The sequence below is a fragment of the Aegilops tauschii genome, chromosome 3 (genome assembly GCF_002575655.3).
Source record: "Aegilops tauschii subsp. strangulata cultivar AL8/78 chromosome 3, Aet v6.0, whole genome shotgun sequence".
In the NCBI taxonomy this organism is placed as follows: domain Eukaryota; kingdom Viridiplantae; phylum Streptophyta; class Magnoliopsida; order Poales; family Poaceae; genus Aegilops; species Aegilops tauschii.
Window position 1 is genome coordinate 617,644,135 of NC_053037.3, and position 17,653 is coordinate 617,661,787.

A 17,653-nucleotide genomic window follows, 5' to 3' on the forward strand; every position below is an offset into this window, starting at 1 on the left:
ACCCGGTTTGAAACCTCAATCATTCAATATCATAGTGAAAATCCAGCCAAGTTTGGCTATTTAAAGATTCAAATACATTATCTGTTGACAAGTAAATCCGGAGTTTAAATACCCGGCGACTCTTGGCCGATGGCGATTTATTACGCCTCCATTGTAAGCCGGAAATTTTATAACCCGGCGGCTTATAGCCTTTGAGAAAACCAAGAATTGACAACCCTTTTGAGACACCAGTTTCAATCTTTGATGATGGGCTTAAACTTAATCATTTATGTAAGTCATAGCCCTGTAAATCCTGCACAGAGTTTAAACAACATATGCCCTGGCGACTTAACGTTAAAAGCCACGGCGGGTAATCTCCCAAATGTAGTCTTATCCTGCACACTAGTAGATCACAAGATCCCTTGGCGGTTTACCGCAGGGCGGGTCATAATATCTCACATATAACCACTGTGATATTGATTTTGTACTGCCGGTTTACATGACCTGTGCAGTAAGGGCAATAACCCAATCCTTAGAAGCCAATGCTTCCACATAGATGATGATTATCATAAGCTGGCGATTTACCATTGAAAATCAAGCCGGGTTAAATAACAATCACTCATATACACTTTAGATATGAAAAGAAGCTTCAAATAAAATCCAAAAATTGTTTGCAAAAAGAGACTTCAAAAATTTTGAGGCTTCTGATTCGAATACGATCGGAATACCGTCCCAAAGGGGTTAAGCTAAGATTCGAATACGATCCTATAGCCCCCAGTGGCTTTGGCGTTGCCGATCAAGAGGGTACCGACAGCTATGTTCTCTTTGGTTCGAATACGACCTATGTTTGAACAGGAAGCCCCCAAATGACCTTGAGAGTTGTTTAACGACGCTGATTCGAATACGATCCACGTCGGTTCCCAAAGGGGGTTGAGCTATGGTTCAAATATGACCAAGAAACTCCCCAATGAGCTCGGCAGTGTGCCAATCAAGTGGGTATCGACAGCTATGTTCTCTTTGGTTCGAATACGACCTATGTTTGAACAGGAAGCCCCCAAGTGATCATGAGAATATTTAACGACTCTGATTCGAATACGATCAGGGTCACACCAAAAGGGTTAAGCTAAATTCGAGTACGATCAGCTCCCAATGGTCATTAAAGCAGGGTACCTATATTTGAGTTGTGCTTTGTAACAGACTCTTTAGTCCCTTTAATTTTTCCTGAGAACACGAACTTTGCGAGGGATAAATTCTTTTTTGAACCGGAAATTCTTAAACCGGATATTGAGAGTTTCAAAGTTTTGTAATAGACAAATTTACCTTGAACCGGATTTTGAACCGGATTGGGAGCTTCAAAGCTTTGTGGCAGATAAATTTCTCTTGAACCGGATTTTAAACCGGAATCTTTATTTTGAACCGGCAATTTTCTGACGGCCTTTAAATTTTCATCAATATGGTAGCAACCTCCGGAACCGGGTTATCATTCCCTCCAACGACCCGGGGTTCCCGAGTCATGTCACTGTAGCCCCCGAGTCTCAAGATGACTCGAAGAGTTGGCTTGAGATTCTCCATATTTAACCGTGATATAAACCGTCATAACTTGTATATCATTGGTGTTGATAGCACGATGTGTATCCACAGAAGGTTGAGGTGACTGCGGCGGGTTATAAATGATCCCGTATGAGCCGTGTCAGCAACTCGGCCAATGGTTCCTTCCAACTGGCTGTTTGAAGTTTGACCAAACTGTAGTGACGACGACTTGTGCGCATGTCCACTGAGCCATCCGGTGCAGACAGCGGTTGATAGTATATGATAATTGCCTCCATTTTGTTGAAAAAAAACCGGGCTTCCCAAGTAGTGACTTGCTCATACTCAATAATCAGCTCACGCAGACGGGTGTGGCCCGGTATGTTGATATAGACCAGGCCGCGAGAAACGGATGGTAAAGACGACCGTTGCATCAGAGACGGCATAGACAGATGAACCGGCCGTGGCGTTGTAAACCGGCGCGAGCGAGCCAACCATGTTTGTTTTGACGTAGTGAACAAATGTTCTGATTCGCCCGGGCAACAGATGAGTCGGATGCGGCGCTGTAAGCCGGCGCAGACGGGCGAGTTAATGTAAACCGGGCCACAGAGGATGGTGACCTTCCACACGTTCATTCTCCGGGTGGTATGACACGGACGAAACACCGGTGCAAAATGTTGCTAGTGCGTGCTCCGTGCCCGTAATATAACGCCTCATTTGTAATGAACAATTGTCCTGTGCCAAAAAATATCACATGCCAAAGTAATTGTTCACACGAAAATTAATGTGCTATAAAAACAAACCGGACGAATATCACCTGATGTTTTTTGTTCGGACAACGGATGATCCGTTCATCGCGACAGAGGCGGTTTAATCAGGTCGGCGACTCAATATGGTCCCGGCGGTTCGAGCAGAAACCCTCCGGGTTATTCTCCGGGTCGTTAAGCACCCGACACGGGCAGTGCAGATGTATACGTCACCTCCGACGCCGGCGTACGAGGACCGGATCATACCTTGGCCATGAGTCAATTGACCTGATTGTTTTGTTCGGCGAGTCCATGGAGCTTTTTCTTGTCTCTGCTCCGGGCACAAATGTCGGCACCGGTGTCTTGACGTGCAATATCACATGCATATTTGCCCCGCTCATTAATTGGTATTAGCCTTGCTAGTACTTTGTATTGACTGGGATTTTCTTGTTAGGAAGATTGACTCAGCCTTAAGACCGTCGGCTCACATGTGAACTCTTCAGCAGATCTCACAAATTTGACAGCAAAAACAGTAACACCACTCAGACCGTCTGTTCCCAATCAGCAGCTTATCCAATCCTTTCCTACTGAATCATATCCTCAAAATCAGTTTCTTCAGTCGCCACGGCTGCATAATCGCAAATGCTTGCTCTCTGCTAGCAGCAGCTACAGATCTTATGGTCAGTATTGCAGACTGTACATATTGCCATGGCATTAAATCTATATTAACTTCAGAAGATAGCTGCCGCGGCTGACCGAATCAACAGTACATGAAGTAATTCCTTGGTTCATAGGCAGTTGGCCACTGTACGTGCAGATGTTGCTGAACCTGGAGAAAATACACTGAAGCCCGACAGCGGAGGCAACTGGAGGCCGAGGCAGCCTGATGGTGACTCTCAAACCGGTGAAGGCACGCGGGGATGGCAGCAGCTCGGGGCTGTGGTGAACCGGCGCGCGGGGAGCAGCGGTAACGAGTTAACAAGGCGGCAGTAGGTGGTGACTCGGAGCGGTCGTTGAGGAGCTTGCGACGGGAGCAGCTACCTGCAGACGCGGCGACAGCAACCAGCGGCTCGGGCACAGAGCTGAACGAGGGGCAGCCCGCGGACGGGGATGGTTCGCGACGACAGGGCCGGTTCAACCCGGCGGGTCGACGAGATGCGTCCGCGGCAGCGGCGAGTTGGAGAGGCGCGCCGTGGCCGGTTCAGGCGCGAGAGCTGGAACCGGAGCGGGTTTGGCCGGGGCCGGTCGACTTGGTGGAGCCGGCGCGCACGCGGCCGCGGGAGCTGGAGAGGCGCGCGGCCCGCTGCGGGTATATTGAAGGGCGAGGCCGAGCCGGCAGGCGTGGCCACAGAGGGGCGTGAGGAGGAGAAGCTCGAACGCCGCGGACGAAGTTGGAACGAGACGCTTGGGCGGCGCGGGCACAGGTGGAGTTGCAACCCATCCTGGGATAACGCGGACGGGCAGCAGTGTCTCGTGTAAACCGGTAGGAGCTGCGAGGCGAGGCCAACAAGGTGGGTTCGGCGTCTCAGACGCGGGATCGCGCGCAGCCGGCTTGCGGAGCCAGCGGCCGCGGAGGGCCGGTGAGGAGTGGAGCCGGCGCGAAGTGGTAGTGGAGGAGAGGGCCCTGGTGACCGTGGTGGTTTGAGGCAGACGGAGGCGAAGGCCCCGGCGGCTGCAGTGGCTTGAGGCAGGCGGAGGCGAAGGCCCCGGCGGCTGCAGCGGCATGAGGCAGGCGGAGGCGGACCAAAGGCCGAGACGGACAGAGGGGCAGGGTTGAGTCCACGGCCGCGGGTGAGAGAGGCGACCAGCCGGCCAGCGGCGACTCGGAGCGAGCCGGTGCGGCGCGAGGGCGACCAGAGTAGTCCTCATCCGAAGCGTTCTCTGTTTGACTTTTCCACCACATCCTTCCAGATCGTGGCCTCCATTGCACAGTCGTACGCGGATGAATTTCCGTTGGTTCCAACGGATCGCGTCGTGTTGCCGGCGGCGCACAGAACGTCAAACCCTAATTATCTTTTATCTCAATCTAGTTTCTGTTATTCTGACCGCTCGTCGTATAGACAATGTAAATCCTTTGCATCGGCTCTTTCCTCATCCGACTAATCGCGAGCTTGTCGACCCCTTGAAGTGATCCCTCCAAGAACTCAACACCACCGTGCGCGAGCCCCACGGTGGGCGCCAACTGTCGTGGAATTGTCACGGCAGATGTCCTTAGTGTCAGGACTTAGTCGCGAGGCCAGCGCATCTATCTGGTAGCTTGAGAGGGGTTGGACGGAATCGAGAGACGCAACACAAGACAAGGATTTAGACAGCTTCGGGCCCCGGGAAACATCATCCGGTAATAGCCCTACATGCTGTTTGTGGCTAGGTCTCATTATGCTTATGAGAGGGTCGCCGGTAAGCCGACTCTTTGTGTCTAGCCCTAGAGATTGTTTCTTGTTGCTTGTCCCTCTTTGGGGAGCCCTGCCCCTCCTTATATAAGTTAGAGGGGCGGGTTACATGTGGAGTCCTAATAAGACTAGGACTAGTCTATCTTCTCTTACAAGTTAATTACAAGTCCGGGTCTTGCTTCCTCGTAAAGGAAATATTCGTCATCCCTTTCTTCTTAAGCCGGCCCATCATCACATGAGCCGGCCTTCTGGGCCTTGGGCCTAGTCTTCTATCTGACCCGTCGTCGGGGCCATCCATGAGTCGTCCGGCTCGTGAGTCATCTGACAGTGAGCCGCCAGACCCGTGAGTCACCAGTCCTCCGGCGGGTCACGGTGAAGCGCCAAGTCCGGCCGGGTCATACTTTCGGCCGGGTCATACCGCGGGGTATATCCCCGACAATTTTGATAAGAATGCTCCCCCATCGCTTTGCCGATGTAATTTGCTGCTGAGTTCATGCGAATGTAGCAGCTACGACTAGCTGGTGGTTATATGTGTGCATCTAATGCAAATCATCAGGTAGAGGTAGCGTGTGTGTGTTCGAGGACATTGTGTGGGAGTATTTAATGTGCCACCAGCACGTCTTTTCCATATGAATAATGAAACAATTCTTTTTTGCGAGTAAGTTTTCCATATAAAACGCTGTCGGCTTGTGGTTACAAGCAGTATTTCCATGTTTACCAATGCAATCCCCGTGGTACAAATATGTGGTTATAGCGAAACAAATCATGTGATCAGGTGAAAAAACATCTCTGCCTGCTTGCCAAACAAAGCACCCAGATCAAAGGAGCAGCGGATTCTATCTACAGCCAGCCACCGAACATCAGTTGAGGTACGCTGTGACTATACCATGAATTTTGCTCTTGATTCCCCATGGGAGTAGTTAGATTGGGTACATCTGGTTGTTCTATTTATACAGTCATAAATCAGATATCTGAACATACTCTGCTCTTGGTTGCAGCAGCTTGTACTTGGCTCCAGTGATCTTAACATGCTCACGAGGCAACATCTACACTGAAATTCTGAGGCTCCAGCACCCAGATCTGATGGAAGGAATTTTGTTTTTCGGTGATAAATGAAATATTTCTATATATATCACTGTCGCCTTTAATATTCATCTATTATTTGCTTCAGTATAGTCTCACTCTTGGAATGCCTGGATTACATTTCTATATATGTACGAGTATATAAATGAAACAAAGGTTTGTCCATTTACGTTTAGATATATAGAAACATAATACAAATAGGAGCACTCGTGAAGGAATGAACGAGGCTCCAGAGGGAAAATTTGTAAGATGTTGTCTTTGTGGTATGAAAAAAAAAACCACCACATCCAAACAAACCCACCCTAGGATAAGTCATTACAGAATATATACCATTTTCTGTTATGTAATTATACATTGGTATAGAGATACATATCAATGCACATGAACCACATAAATGGTAAGCGTTTTGCTGACCTCACTAATTGGTCGGGCCAACCCTTCAGGGTGAGTTGGCAAAAAAAAAAAACTGACATGTCTTGTTCCTCCTCTCTCTCCTAGGCATTTCATCAAACATCTCATGTACATCAGAGAAAGCCATTTAAGGAGCTGTGGATGTCCCTCATGGAGGGGGAGCAGAGGCTGGAGCTTCGGCTGATGGACATCGACGACCTTAGAGAGCAATAGGCCACCGTGAAAGAGCTCGAGAACCGCGCCGGCCTCGCCGCCGTGGAGGCGCGACTCCTGGAGCTCAAGGTGTTCTTGCACCAAGGAGACCAAGTCCAAGTGTCCACATGGCAGTTTTGTTTTTGCCAACCTGGCCCGACAGACGGGTTCAATCAATTAGTGACATCATCAAAGTAATTACAATTTATCATTAGTGTTTCTTGCCATTATCAATTTTTCAGAGCGATAATTTCTACAACAAATTGTAATGTGGTGGTTTTTCGCTATTGTGGTGGTCCAGTAATAGCACATACGTACACTTAACACACCATGAATGGTCATAGGCAAGAGTTTGCGGTGCGTAGCTAGGGGGTGGACAGGGTGATCCATGGACCACCCTGAAAGTTACACATATCATGTATCTAGTGTAGTAAAAAATAATTTCTTTGAAAATACATAAATTTATGTTAATATGTCTGCTTTGCATTGCTAAGCATCTCGTATAGTACTTGATATTCTTCTTTGCCCCCTTGTTAGAAACTTACCGACAAGCTACCAACACATGCATGGCCATGACATGTTAATTCGCTGCTGCCTTCATGCCTTGGCATGGCACCATTAGAAGGCTGAACCAGCTCTGCAGTACCCAGATCCAGCTCAACGTACAGCTGAAGCTCCCTCATGCATTGCATGCATGATCAATCTCTTCGGTTTGGTTGCCGTATGGTTGTATCCCAGCCCACCAGCGATCAAAACTTAGAGCATCTTCAGCCGTTTGGCCCCTCAGCGCACCGGCAAATGCCTTTTGGCGATTGCGTCGGCGGTTTTTTCGCCCCGGGGACGATCGAATCTCCAGCCGCGTCCCCAGGTTTGGGCCCCCTGACGCCCAAAATTTCGAACTTGTCTTTCCCGCTGCCAAAGAAACACTGCAAGTTGGGCGATCATCATGCCACAAGTCGGCGATCAGCATGCCATAATTCGGCGATCAAACACACCCAAAAGTTCGGCGATCAAAAGGAAGGAATGATAGCCATGGGACACATCAAACGGCAGGCTCCTCTGCTGTGGGACTGGCCTGGGTCGGCGTGGGCGCAGTCGGGCTCGACGTCGGCGTGGCTTCTGTGCTCGGGCTGATCGTCGGCGTCGGCACGGCTTCATCGCTCGGGCTGGGCGTCGGTGTTGGTGTCGTCGTGGGCGTAGGGGCGGTGGTCGCCACCGGCCTGGGCATCTGGTTCAAGACGAGGCCGCGCTCCGCTAGGTTCCATGCCTTGACCTGCTTGTCCATCGTCAACATGTCTGCCGCCATCAAGAACGCCAGGTCGGTGTTCCTCTTCTTCGCGACGATGTTGGTCCTCAGAAGGTCGAGCTTGACGTCCTGCTTCATCATCAGCGCCGACCACCTCGCGTCGGATTTCTCCTTCCTCTTGGCGGCGCTGTTCTTGGCGTCGGCGATGCACTGCTCAATCGATGATTGCAGTCATTCGGCAGCGGGTGCTACGTCCCTCGCCACCTTGGCTCTTTTGTTGCCATCAGGGCGCCCTTCTGCCACCGTCGGGGCAGGCGTGTCCGGCTTGTAGGTTTCCTTGGCCTTGGCGAGAGTGAGCCGGACCTCCCTCCACTTCTCGCACGACTCGATCCTGGAGAACACCTGAAGAAACTTGAACTCTTGGTCGCTGTTGTCCTGGCGATACATGTTGAACATCCGAATCATCTGCACAGCCGAAGAACAAGTTTTGGCGAAATACATGGCGAAATAACTGAGCCGGCGATAGGCCATACCTAACCCTCGATGTTGGCGCCGCTTTCCAGGCGAGCCGCGACCTCCTCGACGATCCCGTGCCACTTGTTGCAGGCCGTCTGGATGGCCGCTCAATGGTTTGCCATGGCCTTGCCGCCGCGATCCATGCGGATGTGGGCGAAGTCGGGGTCGACCAACTTGCGCTCGTCGAACGCCGTGTTGATCCTTCTCTAGTACCTGTCGGCGTTCTCGTTCGAGCCGGTGATCGGGTCGATGCTGATGGTCTTCCATGCTTCGGCGAGGCACTCGTCTTCCTTGGACGTCCACTTGACGCGAGGCTCGCCCGGCCTGGCGGTGGCCGCACGCTTCTTCTTTCTCCCTTTCGACGCTGACGTCGGCTCCGCCTCCGCCTCCGCATGTTCTTCCTCCTCCACCTCCTCCTCGGCGTCGTCGAGCTCGTCGCCCATCGTTTCGTCTTGTGCGTGGAACCCGGGGCTGGAAGTGGCGGCGACCGAGCCGCTCGTGATGATCTCGTCCATGTCGGCGTCGGTGGCGCCGAACCGTGTGCGAATGGCAGAGCGCCCCGACGCAGAGGCGGTGCAGGAGAGGCTGATGAGTATGCGGGCGACGAGTAGCTGTACTGGGCGTTGAGGCCGGCGGTAAACGCGGGGATGGGAGTGCGCGCGTCGGGGTTGAAGCCGGAGGGGAGGCACGCAACGGCGTGCCATGCGGGAAGGTGATGTTGGGGTTGAAGCCGCCATGCGCGTCGCCGTCGGAGTAGCCAGGCGAGGGTGCGTACCCCCATATCGGCGGTAAGAAGTTGGCCGGTGACGCCACGCTCTGCTGGCTCCCCCCCACACGCGGCTTGTAGGCAGTGGCCGGGCGAAAGGTTCATCATCCCCGCGCGAGACACCTCTCCCTGCTCCGCTGCCGTCGTGTCCCTGGCCCTCCTGACGATGAGCCTGTTCCGCCGGTCGGCGGTGACCGCCTCCCGGCGCTGAACATCCGCCCTCCACTCGACGTTCGACAAGCCCGGTGGCGGCCTTGCCGTCGGCACCCTCGCCTTCCTCTGCTTCGGCTAGGTGGAATCGGCCACTAAGCGAGGCGCCGCATACTTCTTCAGCGGCATGGCGGTCGGATCTGACGAGGAAATGGCGGGAGCGGCGGGGGGGGGGGGGGGGAGGGGGGAGAGAAGGGGGAAGCAATGGGGAAATGGAGAGAAAGGGGGAAAACAACGGGAATAGGCACGTTTGTCGCCGACAGCGCGGGTCAACGTGCCTTTTCGCTTCTGCCGGCACCCCCAGGCGGCCCCCGATGCGCTGGGTTCGGCTTGGGTTCGCCGGTTGTTATTTCGGCCCAAACCGGCGATAAACAACGACCTGGGGGCGCGACTGGGCCGATTTTTCGCCGCCGGTGCTTAAAAAGGTGCCCTGGGGCCTGTTGGGGGGGGGGGGGGGGGAGTGGAGATGCTCTTAGACATGCTTTGTCGCATAATGAAGAATATTGTTTCACTGGTAGGCGACCTCCCTGTCTATAGCATGGTGTCTGTGATGACTTTCTCAATCTTAAGATCTGTTAGCTCGGTCTCTCGAAGGTGCTTATAGGTTTACGGTGTGCGTGCATTTATACAAAGGGAACCGCTAGGGATCAGACTACTGATCCTAGCTTCCTATCAGACGAGTATTAAGCCGTTGGATGGAAGCATGTATAGCCGTTGGATGAGCAGGGTGACCTCTGTGCACAGCCCACACTTAGTACGCAGTTTCCAAAATTAAAACCTGATGGAGCTAATTACGTCGGATTTGCTAATAACTACTCCCGTTATTTAGGAAACCAATTCAACGTTTTCCATATATTTAACAAACTAATTTCGGATAGTAAGGAGAGTAATTACTGTTGAGAATTGGCATTCTACAAGATATGGTTTGCGGCCTTACAAGCAAATTTTGTTTCCATTGTTGAAAATTTTGTTTCCATTGTTATTCACTTTTGCTTCCGAAGGACTGCTTCGATATAGGGCTTTTCCACAGTAATTTACGTTTCCATCAATTGAGGAATTAGCTTCCATGGTTAATGAGGTTTGCTTTTATGAAATAAGATTGTGTCTAATAATATTTTGTTTCAAAAGCATCACTATATTGCTTCCACGAAAAAGGAAAAAATATTCTTGCATGGACGGAAGCATTTTTGTTTACCGATGGAAGCACTATTTTTAGGAAAACAATCCCTGATAATTTCTTCCAATAATCTCGGCTATTCTTACTTCTGTTGGCACTACATCTAATTATGGGCCATGCAGTATGCTTTCATATGTGAAAATTTGTTTCCAGTTGTGCTAAACCCATTGTAATTTCAATTTGCTTCCTATCTATAGAACATCTTGTTTCACTTGTCCAACGAGATTGGTTCCAAGACATTTGAGTAGTACGTTTATATAACGTAGAAAAGAATACATTTGCTTCCACCAACAATGCTTCCAAAGAGAGAAAATAATCTGCTTCCAAAGAAAATATGGTTTGTTTCCCAAGTTACAAATATTTGCTCAGATCTACATTATACCTCCAAAAAGAGAATAAATTTTGACATCGAAGAAAACATTGTTGATTTTTTTTCCATCGAAACAATGCTTCCAACAGAAATAGCGTTTGCTTCTTATGATACCAGAATTTGCTTCTATATGCAAGAATGGTCACGGTGCTATATCTTCTCGGCACAATGTTACCACGGTCCACCATGATGCCGATTGCACATGCGTGAGGGACACAGTGGCCAGATCATGGAAGCACCCACACTGGCACGACCCATGATTAAACATAGGGCCGTCGTGTAGGCAGCGTCGGCATGGAAACGGCGGCCACAAGAAGCGAAGACGACGTGGAGGATGAACATGCATTAGGGGCTCCCTGTGGAGTGCTCTTCACCGTTCGTCTTAGCTTGTCATGGCATGCGAGCGGCCGAGCCGGGTGGTCGCCGAGATGTCCGGATGATGTGACTGGCCAGGGCATATGCCGGCGGGTGGTCGCGGTGGCGTCAGAGGGACCATCTGCACAGATCAATAACGGGATTGAAAGAGGGTATGAGGAAGGCGAGCAACGGTGCACAACCGAAGGAAGTGAAAACTAAAAGAAGAGGGGCTCGACGGCGACAACGAGTGTTTGGAGTGGAGACAACCAGTGTATACTTTGAGAATAAACAGACCACGTACACAACATTCATCCAAGCCCAAATCACCTTCATTTTAATGGTTGAGGTCAGAGAGAAGTGCGGATTTAAATGGTTGAGGTCAGAGGGACGTTTCCCTTCATTGTAGTCATCGAAGGAAACCAACATTGACCGGTCATTTTTAGACCGATCTGTGATAACCATTCATCCAAGCCAAAATAATCTAATCACTGACACGCCTACCATGTCCAGTCAGTGCTAAGGGTCATCACTGATGCGTGTACTGTCTGTGATGAGGGGGCAGCGTTGTTCAGCTCTGTAGTAGTGTTTTCATGCTCGGTGTTGGGTTCGTTACACTTGTGCCACTCGCTTGAATGTCCTTTTATTTTTATTTTCACGTGTTTGTTTGAGGATTTCTCACCACTTTGCATCGTTTTAGACGTTTTTACCTTTATTTAAAAAGGGGGCGGAAGCCTATTTCAAGAATAAGGGGTCGACTACGTGCAATTGTATATATTATTGCCAATTACCTGATACAAGTTTAATGTTTACTTGATCCTTAGGGGGGGCCAGATCCAAAAGCCACACAACACAGCTCAAGCCATATCTGCTTTAGTGACCAATTATCCGAGGGCTCACAAGAAAACTCAGACAGGAATCGTAAGACATGGATGGCGCAAACCGAAGGAAGAATATGTCAAGCTAAACATTGATGCATCTTTTAATGATGAAGTTGGTTCAGGTGGGACGGGTGCCATAATCAGAGACGATCATGGACGGTTCGTACCAGCGGGATGTTGTGGTATACCGTTGGTGGACGACGCTGCGACAGCTGAAGCTCGAGCTCTTCTAAACGGATTAATTCTTACAGGACAAATGGGATGTAACATGATCATGGCCGAATCAGACCGCATGGAGGTTGTCGATGTAATGCAGTATGGCGGCAACTCCATAGGACCAGCAGCAGCGATCTACGAGGACTGCTCCTTTCAAGTTCACAATTTTGATTATGTAATAATAAATCATTGTCCTAGGGAGGCTAGTAGGGCTGCTGATTTGTTAGCTAGCCAATTGGTAGATCCACAAAACATTGTCTGGAATGTGGATCCACCGGATTTTTTTGTTCATGTACTGGCGGATGATGTATCGTTATTTCCATAATTAATATAATCCGCCATGCTGGCATTACATAAAAAAAAATATCCACCCTTTATGAGAAAAAAAAAGTACCCGAAAATAGCAGGCCATTCAAGCATTCAGCCCAAGGTAAGGACCAACGTCAAAGAAAAAGAAAGGCCCAAGACAAGGAGTAGCCCATCCATCCCGCCTGGTTTCTCTCCCAGTCTATCCCCAAGCCCAATTCGGCAATGCCAGTGCTCAGCGAGTCGCCGACCAAAATTGGGCGTCTCCACATCTGGCGCAACCCTCCGGCGGCGGCGCGGCGGCGTGCCTCCGTTTCCACATCATAGCCACAGGCCGCAGCAGGCGAGCGGCGTGGCTTCATGTGGCCTGTTTATTGAAGATTATTGAAGAAAGAATACTCGGTAATTTATTCCGGCTTCCTGTTTCATGAGATTTGTTCGCAGTGAATTCACGAATTATTGAAGAATAAGGATTTCATGTGGCCTGTATCGCGCTAAGTTCTTTGGGCTATCTCAGATCCCCGTGAGGATTAATCGGATTGTTTGTGACAATAGCAGATTATAATTTGTTCTAATTAGTCACATGCTTTTTTTAGATCCAGTTGCTTAACAGCCTGAATCCAGTTTAGTTCCTTGCTATTTACATTTCCTATTCTTATTCTCTAGCTCCCACAGTACTAATCTCGTAGAATTAATCTTTTCCACAGGTAGTCTTGTACTCCATCCGTCCCAACAAAAAAGGTGTCGCAGACTAAGTTGTACCAAGTCTGCGACACTTATTTTGGGATGGAGTACTTGGTATGGCCACACATAATCTTTTGCCCTGCTATTAATGTTTGAACTAAAATGCTAAAAAGCACGGATACGGGGACACGAGATATGACATTTTCCAAAAACAGCCCATCGGGGACATGGGATACGACATTTTCCGAAAACAGCCCATCGGGGACACGGCAAGTATATATAAAAATAAATAAATATATGCCATGTAATATAGAGTTAAAGACAAAACATAACACGAAAGAGATCAGAATAAAGAATACTGCCCCATTTGTTATCTGTTGTCTCCTATTTCAAGTGCTTGATTGATCATCCAGACCAGATCCAGGTCAATTGTCATTGCAACTTGCAAAACACATCACCAGGTGGTTGTCCTCCTTCACTCTCACGGTCTCACCCACAGATGATTGGCTACCTGCGGTGGCGCCACTCCCAGATGTTGTTTCCTAACATGAAGCACCAATCAACAGTTCAGAACAACATGAGGAAGCAACAAACAAGCAGCATCACAGGAACAGCATGGCGAAGCAACAAGGAAGCAGCAGCAGCAAGGGCATTGGGAACAGGGAAGCAAGCAGCAGCAACTCAACAAAAAATGGATTCAGATAGATGAAAGAGGTCGAGGTTACCTGCTCCAGCTTGGTTGCCGTTGGGAGGAGAGGCTGCTGCACTTGGGAGACGGCGGCAAATCCATCCGGCGGTGGCAGCGGCGACTCCAGGAGGTGGCGGCGGCGAGTCCAGCATCTGGGAAACCCTATATTTTGTGGCGTCGACCAGTCCAGGAGGTTTCCCAGCTTTGTTGCGGCCGTGAATGCGACCTGCAAAGAAAAGGGCTTTCCTATCGGGCCGAAGCGTAGTTTGGCCGACCGAGTCCCCCACGTGACCCCTGCGTGTCCCTGCCGTGTCCTCCCTTTTTTTTTTTTAATTCGCAAATCGGGAAATACGGCGGGATACCGAGCGTGTCCCCTTGTCCGGCCGTATCAGCACGGGGATTCGACAACTTCTGCCGCGTCCATGCTTTGTAGCTAAAATGACAAAACTGCTAAATCCGCCCTTTCAGCTTGCAGCATGATCGCGCACGTATTCAACAAAAGAAACCCCTTTCCAACTTGCAGCATGGCACATGTTTGCTCTTCAAGATCACAAATTAGGGTCTTCTAACACATGTCATATGATAATCAAGCTTTTCTGCTTACCAACGCAGTAGTCAAGTTCAGTTCCGTTCATAGAAACATACCGGACTTGCTTCCCTAAACTGCCATCTCTCGGGTTTTTTTTTTTCTACGAACAAGCAACTTACTTAGTGCGCCATTTAATTTCAGCATGTGTTGTATTTTTAGTGATATGTGGTAGACTGCACGCTAATATAGGCTCCCTGTATTCTGGAAATGTTAGGACAGTTTAATCCGGATTCTGAAGCAATGAGTACCTGTAAAAAAGCCAGGGCGAAATCTACATCTGTTGTAAGTTCAGACAGACTGAGCAGTCTACCTCCAGAGATAAAGGGCGACATCCTCTCCCGTCTGAATGTCGAAGAAGCGGTTAGGACTAGCACCTTATCAAGTACTTGGAGGGATGCATGGACTAATATGCCAAAAATATTTCTGCGCGATGGAAATTTTGCAAGAACCAAGTTCGTCACATTAGTCGATATGGTGCTATCACTCCACAAGGGAACTGTAGAGAAGTTTGATATTTCAGGTAGCAAAACTTACCATGACGAGTTCGGCAGGTGGATGCTCATGCTTTCTAGGAGATCACCAAGATCAATTATAATGGAGTTGAAATCAGAGCCAGGTTATAGGATTCCCTCATGTCTATTTTCTATGGGCGATTTAGAGTTTCTGCACCTGCAAAACTGCATCATCAGCTTGCCCCTGGTATTCCAAGGTTTCAAGAGATTAACTCGCCTCAGCCTGAAAAGTTTCTCGTCTACAGACATGGACATCCAAAATTTGATCTCGTTCTGCCCCGTACTGAGTTATTTGGAACTAGCTTCTTTTGAGGGCATCAACCATCTAACCGTTCAAGCTCCTAAACTGAAACTTCTTTATGTTGTTGGGGACGTTGAAGACATTAATTTCGATGCCCCTAATTTGGAGGTGGCCGCTCTCTTTCTTGATCAGAAAGCTATAGCACATCATTCTGATCCAACTGCGCTTCACAAGGAAAGCTATGCCAAGCAGTTAGTGGGAAGCCTAAGTGACATCAAAACCCTTGCAATTACCGGCTTTTTACTGAGGGTGAGCTATTATTAGCTCTAGCATTACTATGGCCTTCTTTTGGCTCCTGACTCATCTGTATTGATACTTCCTTTTTCTTTTTCTGTTCATGTTGTAGTATCTATCAAAAGGTTGCATACTCACAAAGCTCCCTGCCGTGTTTGCTCGCCTGGAGAATATTTATCTTGCGATATGCTTTGGGGACCAGCGGCAATTCTTGGCCGCTTGTTCATTGTTTCAGAATGCCCCTAACTTAAAGAAGCTTGACTTTTGGGTACGTATGCCTCCAGTAAATCCTCTCCCTTCCTCAGTCATTCAATCCATGCTCATTCTTATATTTTATGGCATCTAATTAATGAGTTGTGAAAAAAATATGCAGAGTCAATCTTTGAGCACATGGGATCAGGATCAGGATCAGGATCAGGCGAGCATTCCAGAGCTTACCATGCAAGTGCAATTGGTTCATCTCGTAACAGCCAGTGTGAAGGGTTTCAGGGGTGTGGACTGCGAAGTTGGTTTTGTGGAAAAGCTACTGAACTGGGCACCGGCTCTGGAAGAAGTGAAGATAGAATGGCAGTGCAAAACAGAGTGCAGCATGGTTCTTGCCAAGCTATTAGCTCTGCCTAGGGTGTCTCCCAAGGCCAAGGTCATTGTTACATTTTGATAAGCATGCATCCCTACAGTCTACAGAGCATCCCCCATCACTTGCCGGTTTAATTTGCAGCCAACTAGAACTGTTGCCCGTGCTCAACCGTGTCAGCTCAGCCCGTCCCGTTGTTCTGCGTAACTTAAATTCCTGATTCAAGAAAATATAAGAAGTAATGAAATATATAATACACCATCATCTTGTATGAAGAAGAATGAACATGTGAATCAAAGGCATGTAACTGTACCTTCCGCATGTGTCGACATATGCAGCCTGAATCAGTGTACTTTCTGGAAATCAATGCATTTATCAGACTGGTTTCAGATTGGAATGAGTGTTCAATGCGTCTTACATCTCCTATTTTATTTTTTGTTAATATAAGTGAAATATTTCTATATCACTGTCGCCTTCAATATTTAGCTATTGTGTGCTTCAGTATTATTCACTGGTTGTCAGGTATTAATCAAATCTCTGGATTACATTTCTAAATATTTATGAGTATATAAATGAAACACAGCCGTATGTTCATCTACTTTCAGATATATGGAAACGTAGTACAAATATGAGCACCCTTGAAGGACTGAATGAGTTTCACTCGAGGCTCCAGAGGAAAAATACGTAAGTTGCTGTCTTGTGTTATTAAAAGTAAATACCACATCCAAACAAACAAACCCTAGGATGAGTCCTTACAGTAAATATACCATTTTCGCTAGTGGTTTAAGCACCATGTCACTATCCTTGTCCTCCTCCACATTCTCCTGACATGTCGCCTCCTCATATTTGCCGGCGTTGTTCCACACAATGGAATCATCAGTTGCGTCGTCATCTTCGTCATCGCTTCACACACCGCAATCGTCATTAGCTACCTCCTCATCCTCGTCATCACTCTACACAATGGAATCGTCATCGCCCATTGAATGTTGAATGATGCGCTTGTTATTGGTGACTATAGGTACCCCATTGCCATCAAAGTCACCTCCAAGGGAGATGACGTCCTGATTCCATACACCATGTCTCCAAGGAATGCAATGTCCATGATGCATGTGAAGGTGGTACTATATAGCTGAAGCAGCCAAACACCTTTCCCCAAACGGACAAAAATGATGGGGTAGTTCACATTGTAGGTCATGAATATGGCAAGACCATCCGGAGTCGACCGTACGAGCACCTTATGAATCTCAAACCACTCTAGTGCATTCCGAATGACGGCGTCAAGCTCAGGGAGTGGCACGGTCAAGATTACCGCAGCTCTTGGCTTGGAGTCGAAAATGTTTATGGTAACATTTATGATTTAACTTTGATGTTTTACATCATGTGCTTATGAAGTCCTATAGCAGCGCACGGGGTATCATCTATGTCACGCCTGCAGATGATATATCTGCAGTGGACTGAAAGTGTAGTTCACTTAACTGCAGTTAACTTTTTTTTTTGAGCAACCTTAACTGCAGTTAACTGAACCGCAACGAGTGAGTTGTGTGCGTCCTGGGCCAAAGGCCATGTAATGTGTGTTGGGACCAAGGCCAGGGTCGGTAGCCCAAGTGGGATGCTACATATTGTACGGCGACCAAACTGTGAGGCAGCGAATGAATTGCCAACTAGTTTCCCCTTTCCCCTTCTCCAAGCACGCTCTCACCT

The 17,653-nt window shown here is 48.7% G+C and overlaps 1 protein-coding gene across 2 annotated transcripts; it reads left to right on the forward strand.

Moving 5' to 3' along the window:
- Positions 1-12,564: 12,564 nt before the first annotated feature.
- Positions 12,565-16,349, forward strand: LOC109777812 (F-box/FBD/LRR-repeat protein At1g13570-like). Of its 2 annotated transcripts, none has more exons than XM_040386032.2 (4): positions 12,565-12,772; positions 14,551-15,393; positions 15,491-15,646; positions 15,752-16,349. In XM_040386032.2, exons 2-4 carry the CDS (start codon positions 14,572-14,574, stop codon positions 16,034-16,036), a joined length of 1,263 nt encoding a protein of 420 aa, XP_040241966.1. In that variant the 5' UTR covers positions 12,565-12,772; positions 14,551-14,571; the 3' UTR covers positions 16,037-16,349. The 2 variants fall into 2 exon arrangements, with proteins under 2 accessions (XP_040241966.1, XP_040241967.1); XM_040386033.2 differs by having other exon boundaries at positions 12,598-12,772; positions 14,546-15,393.
- Positions 16,350-17,653: the final 1,304 nt, after the last annotated feature.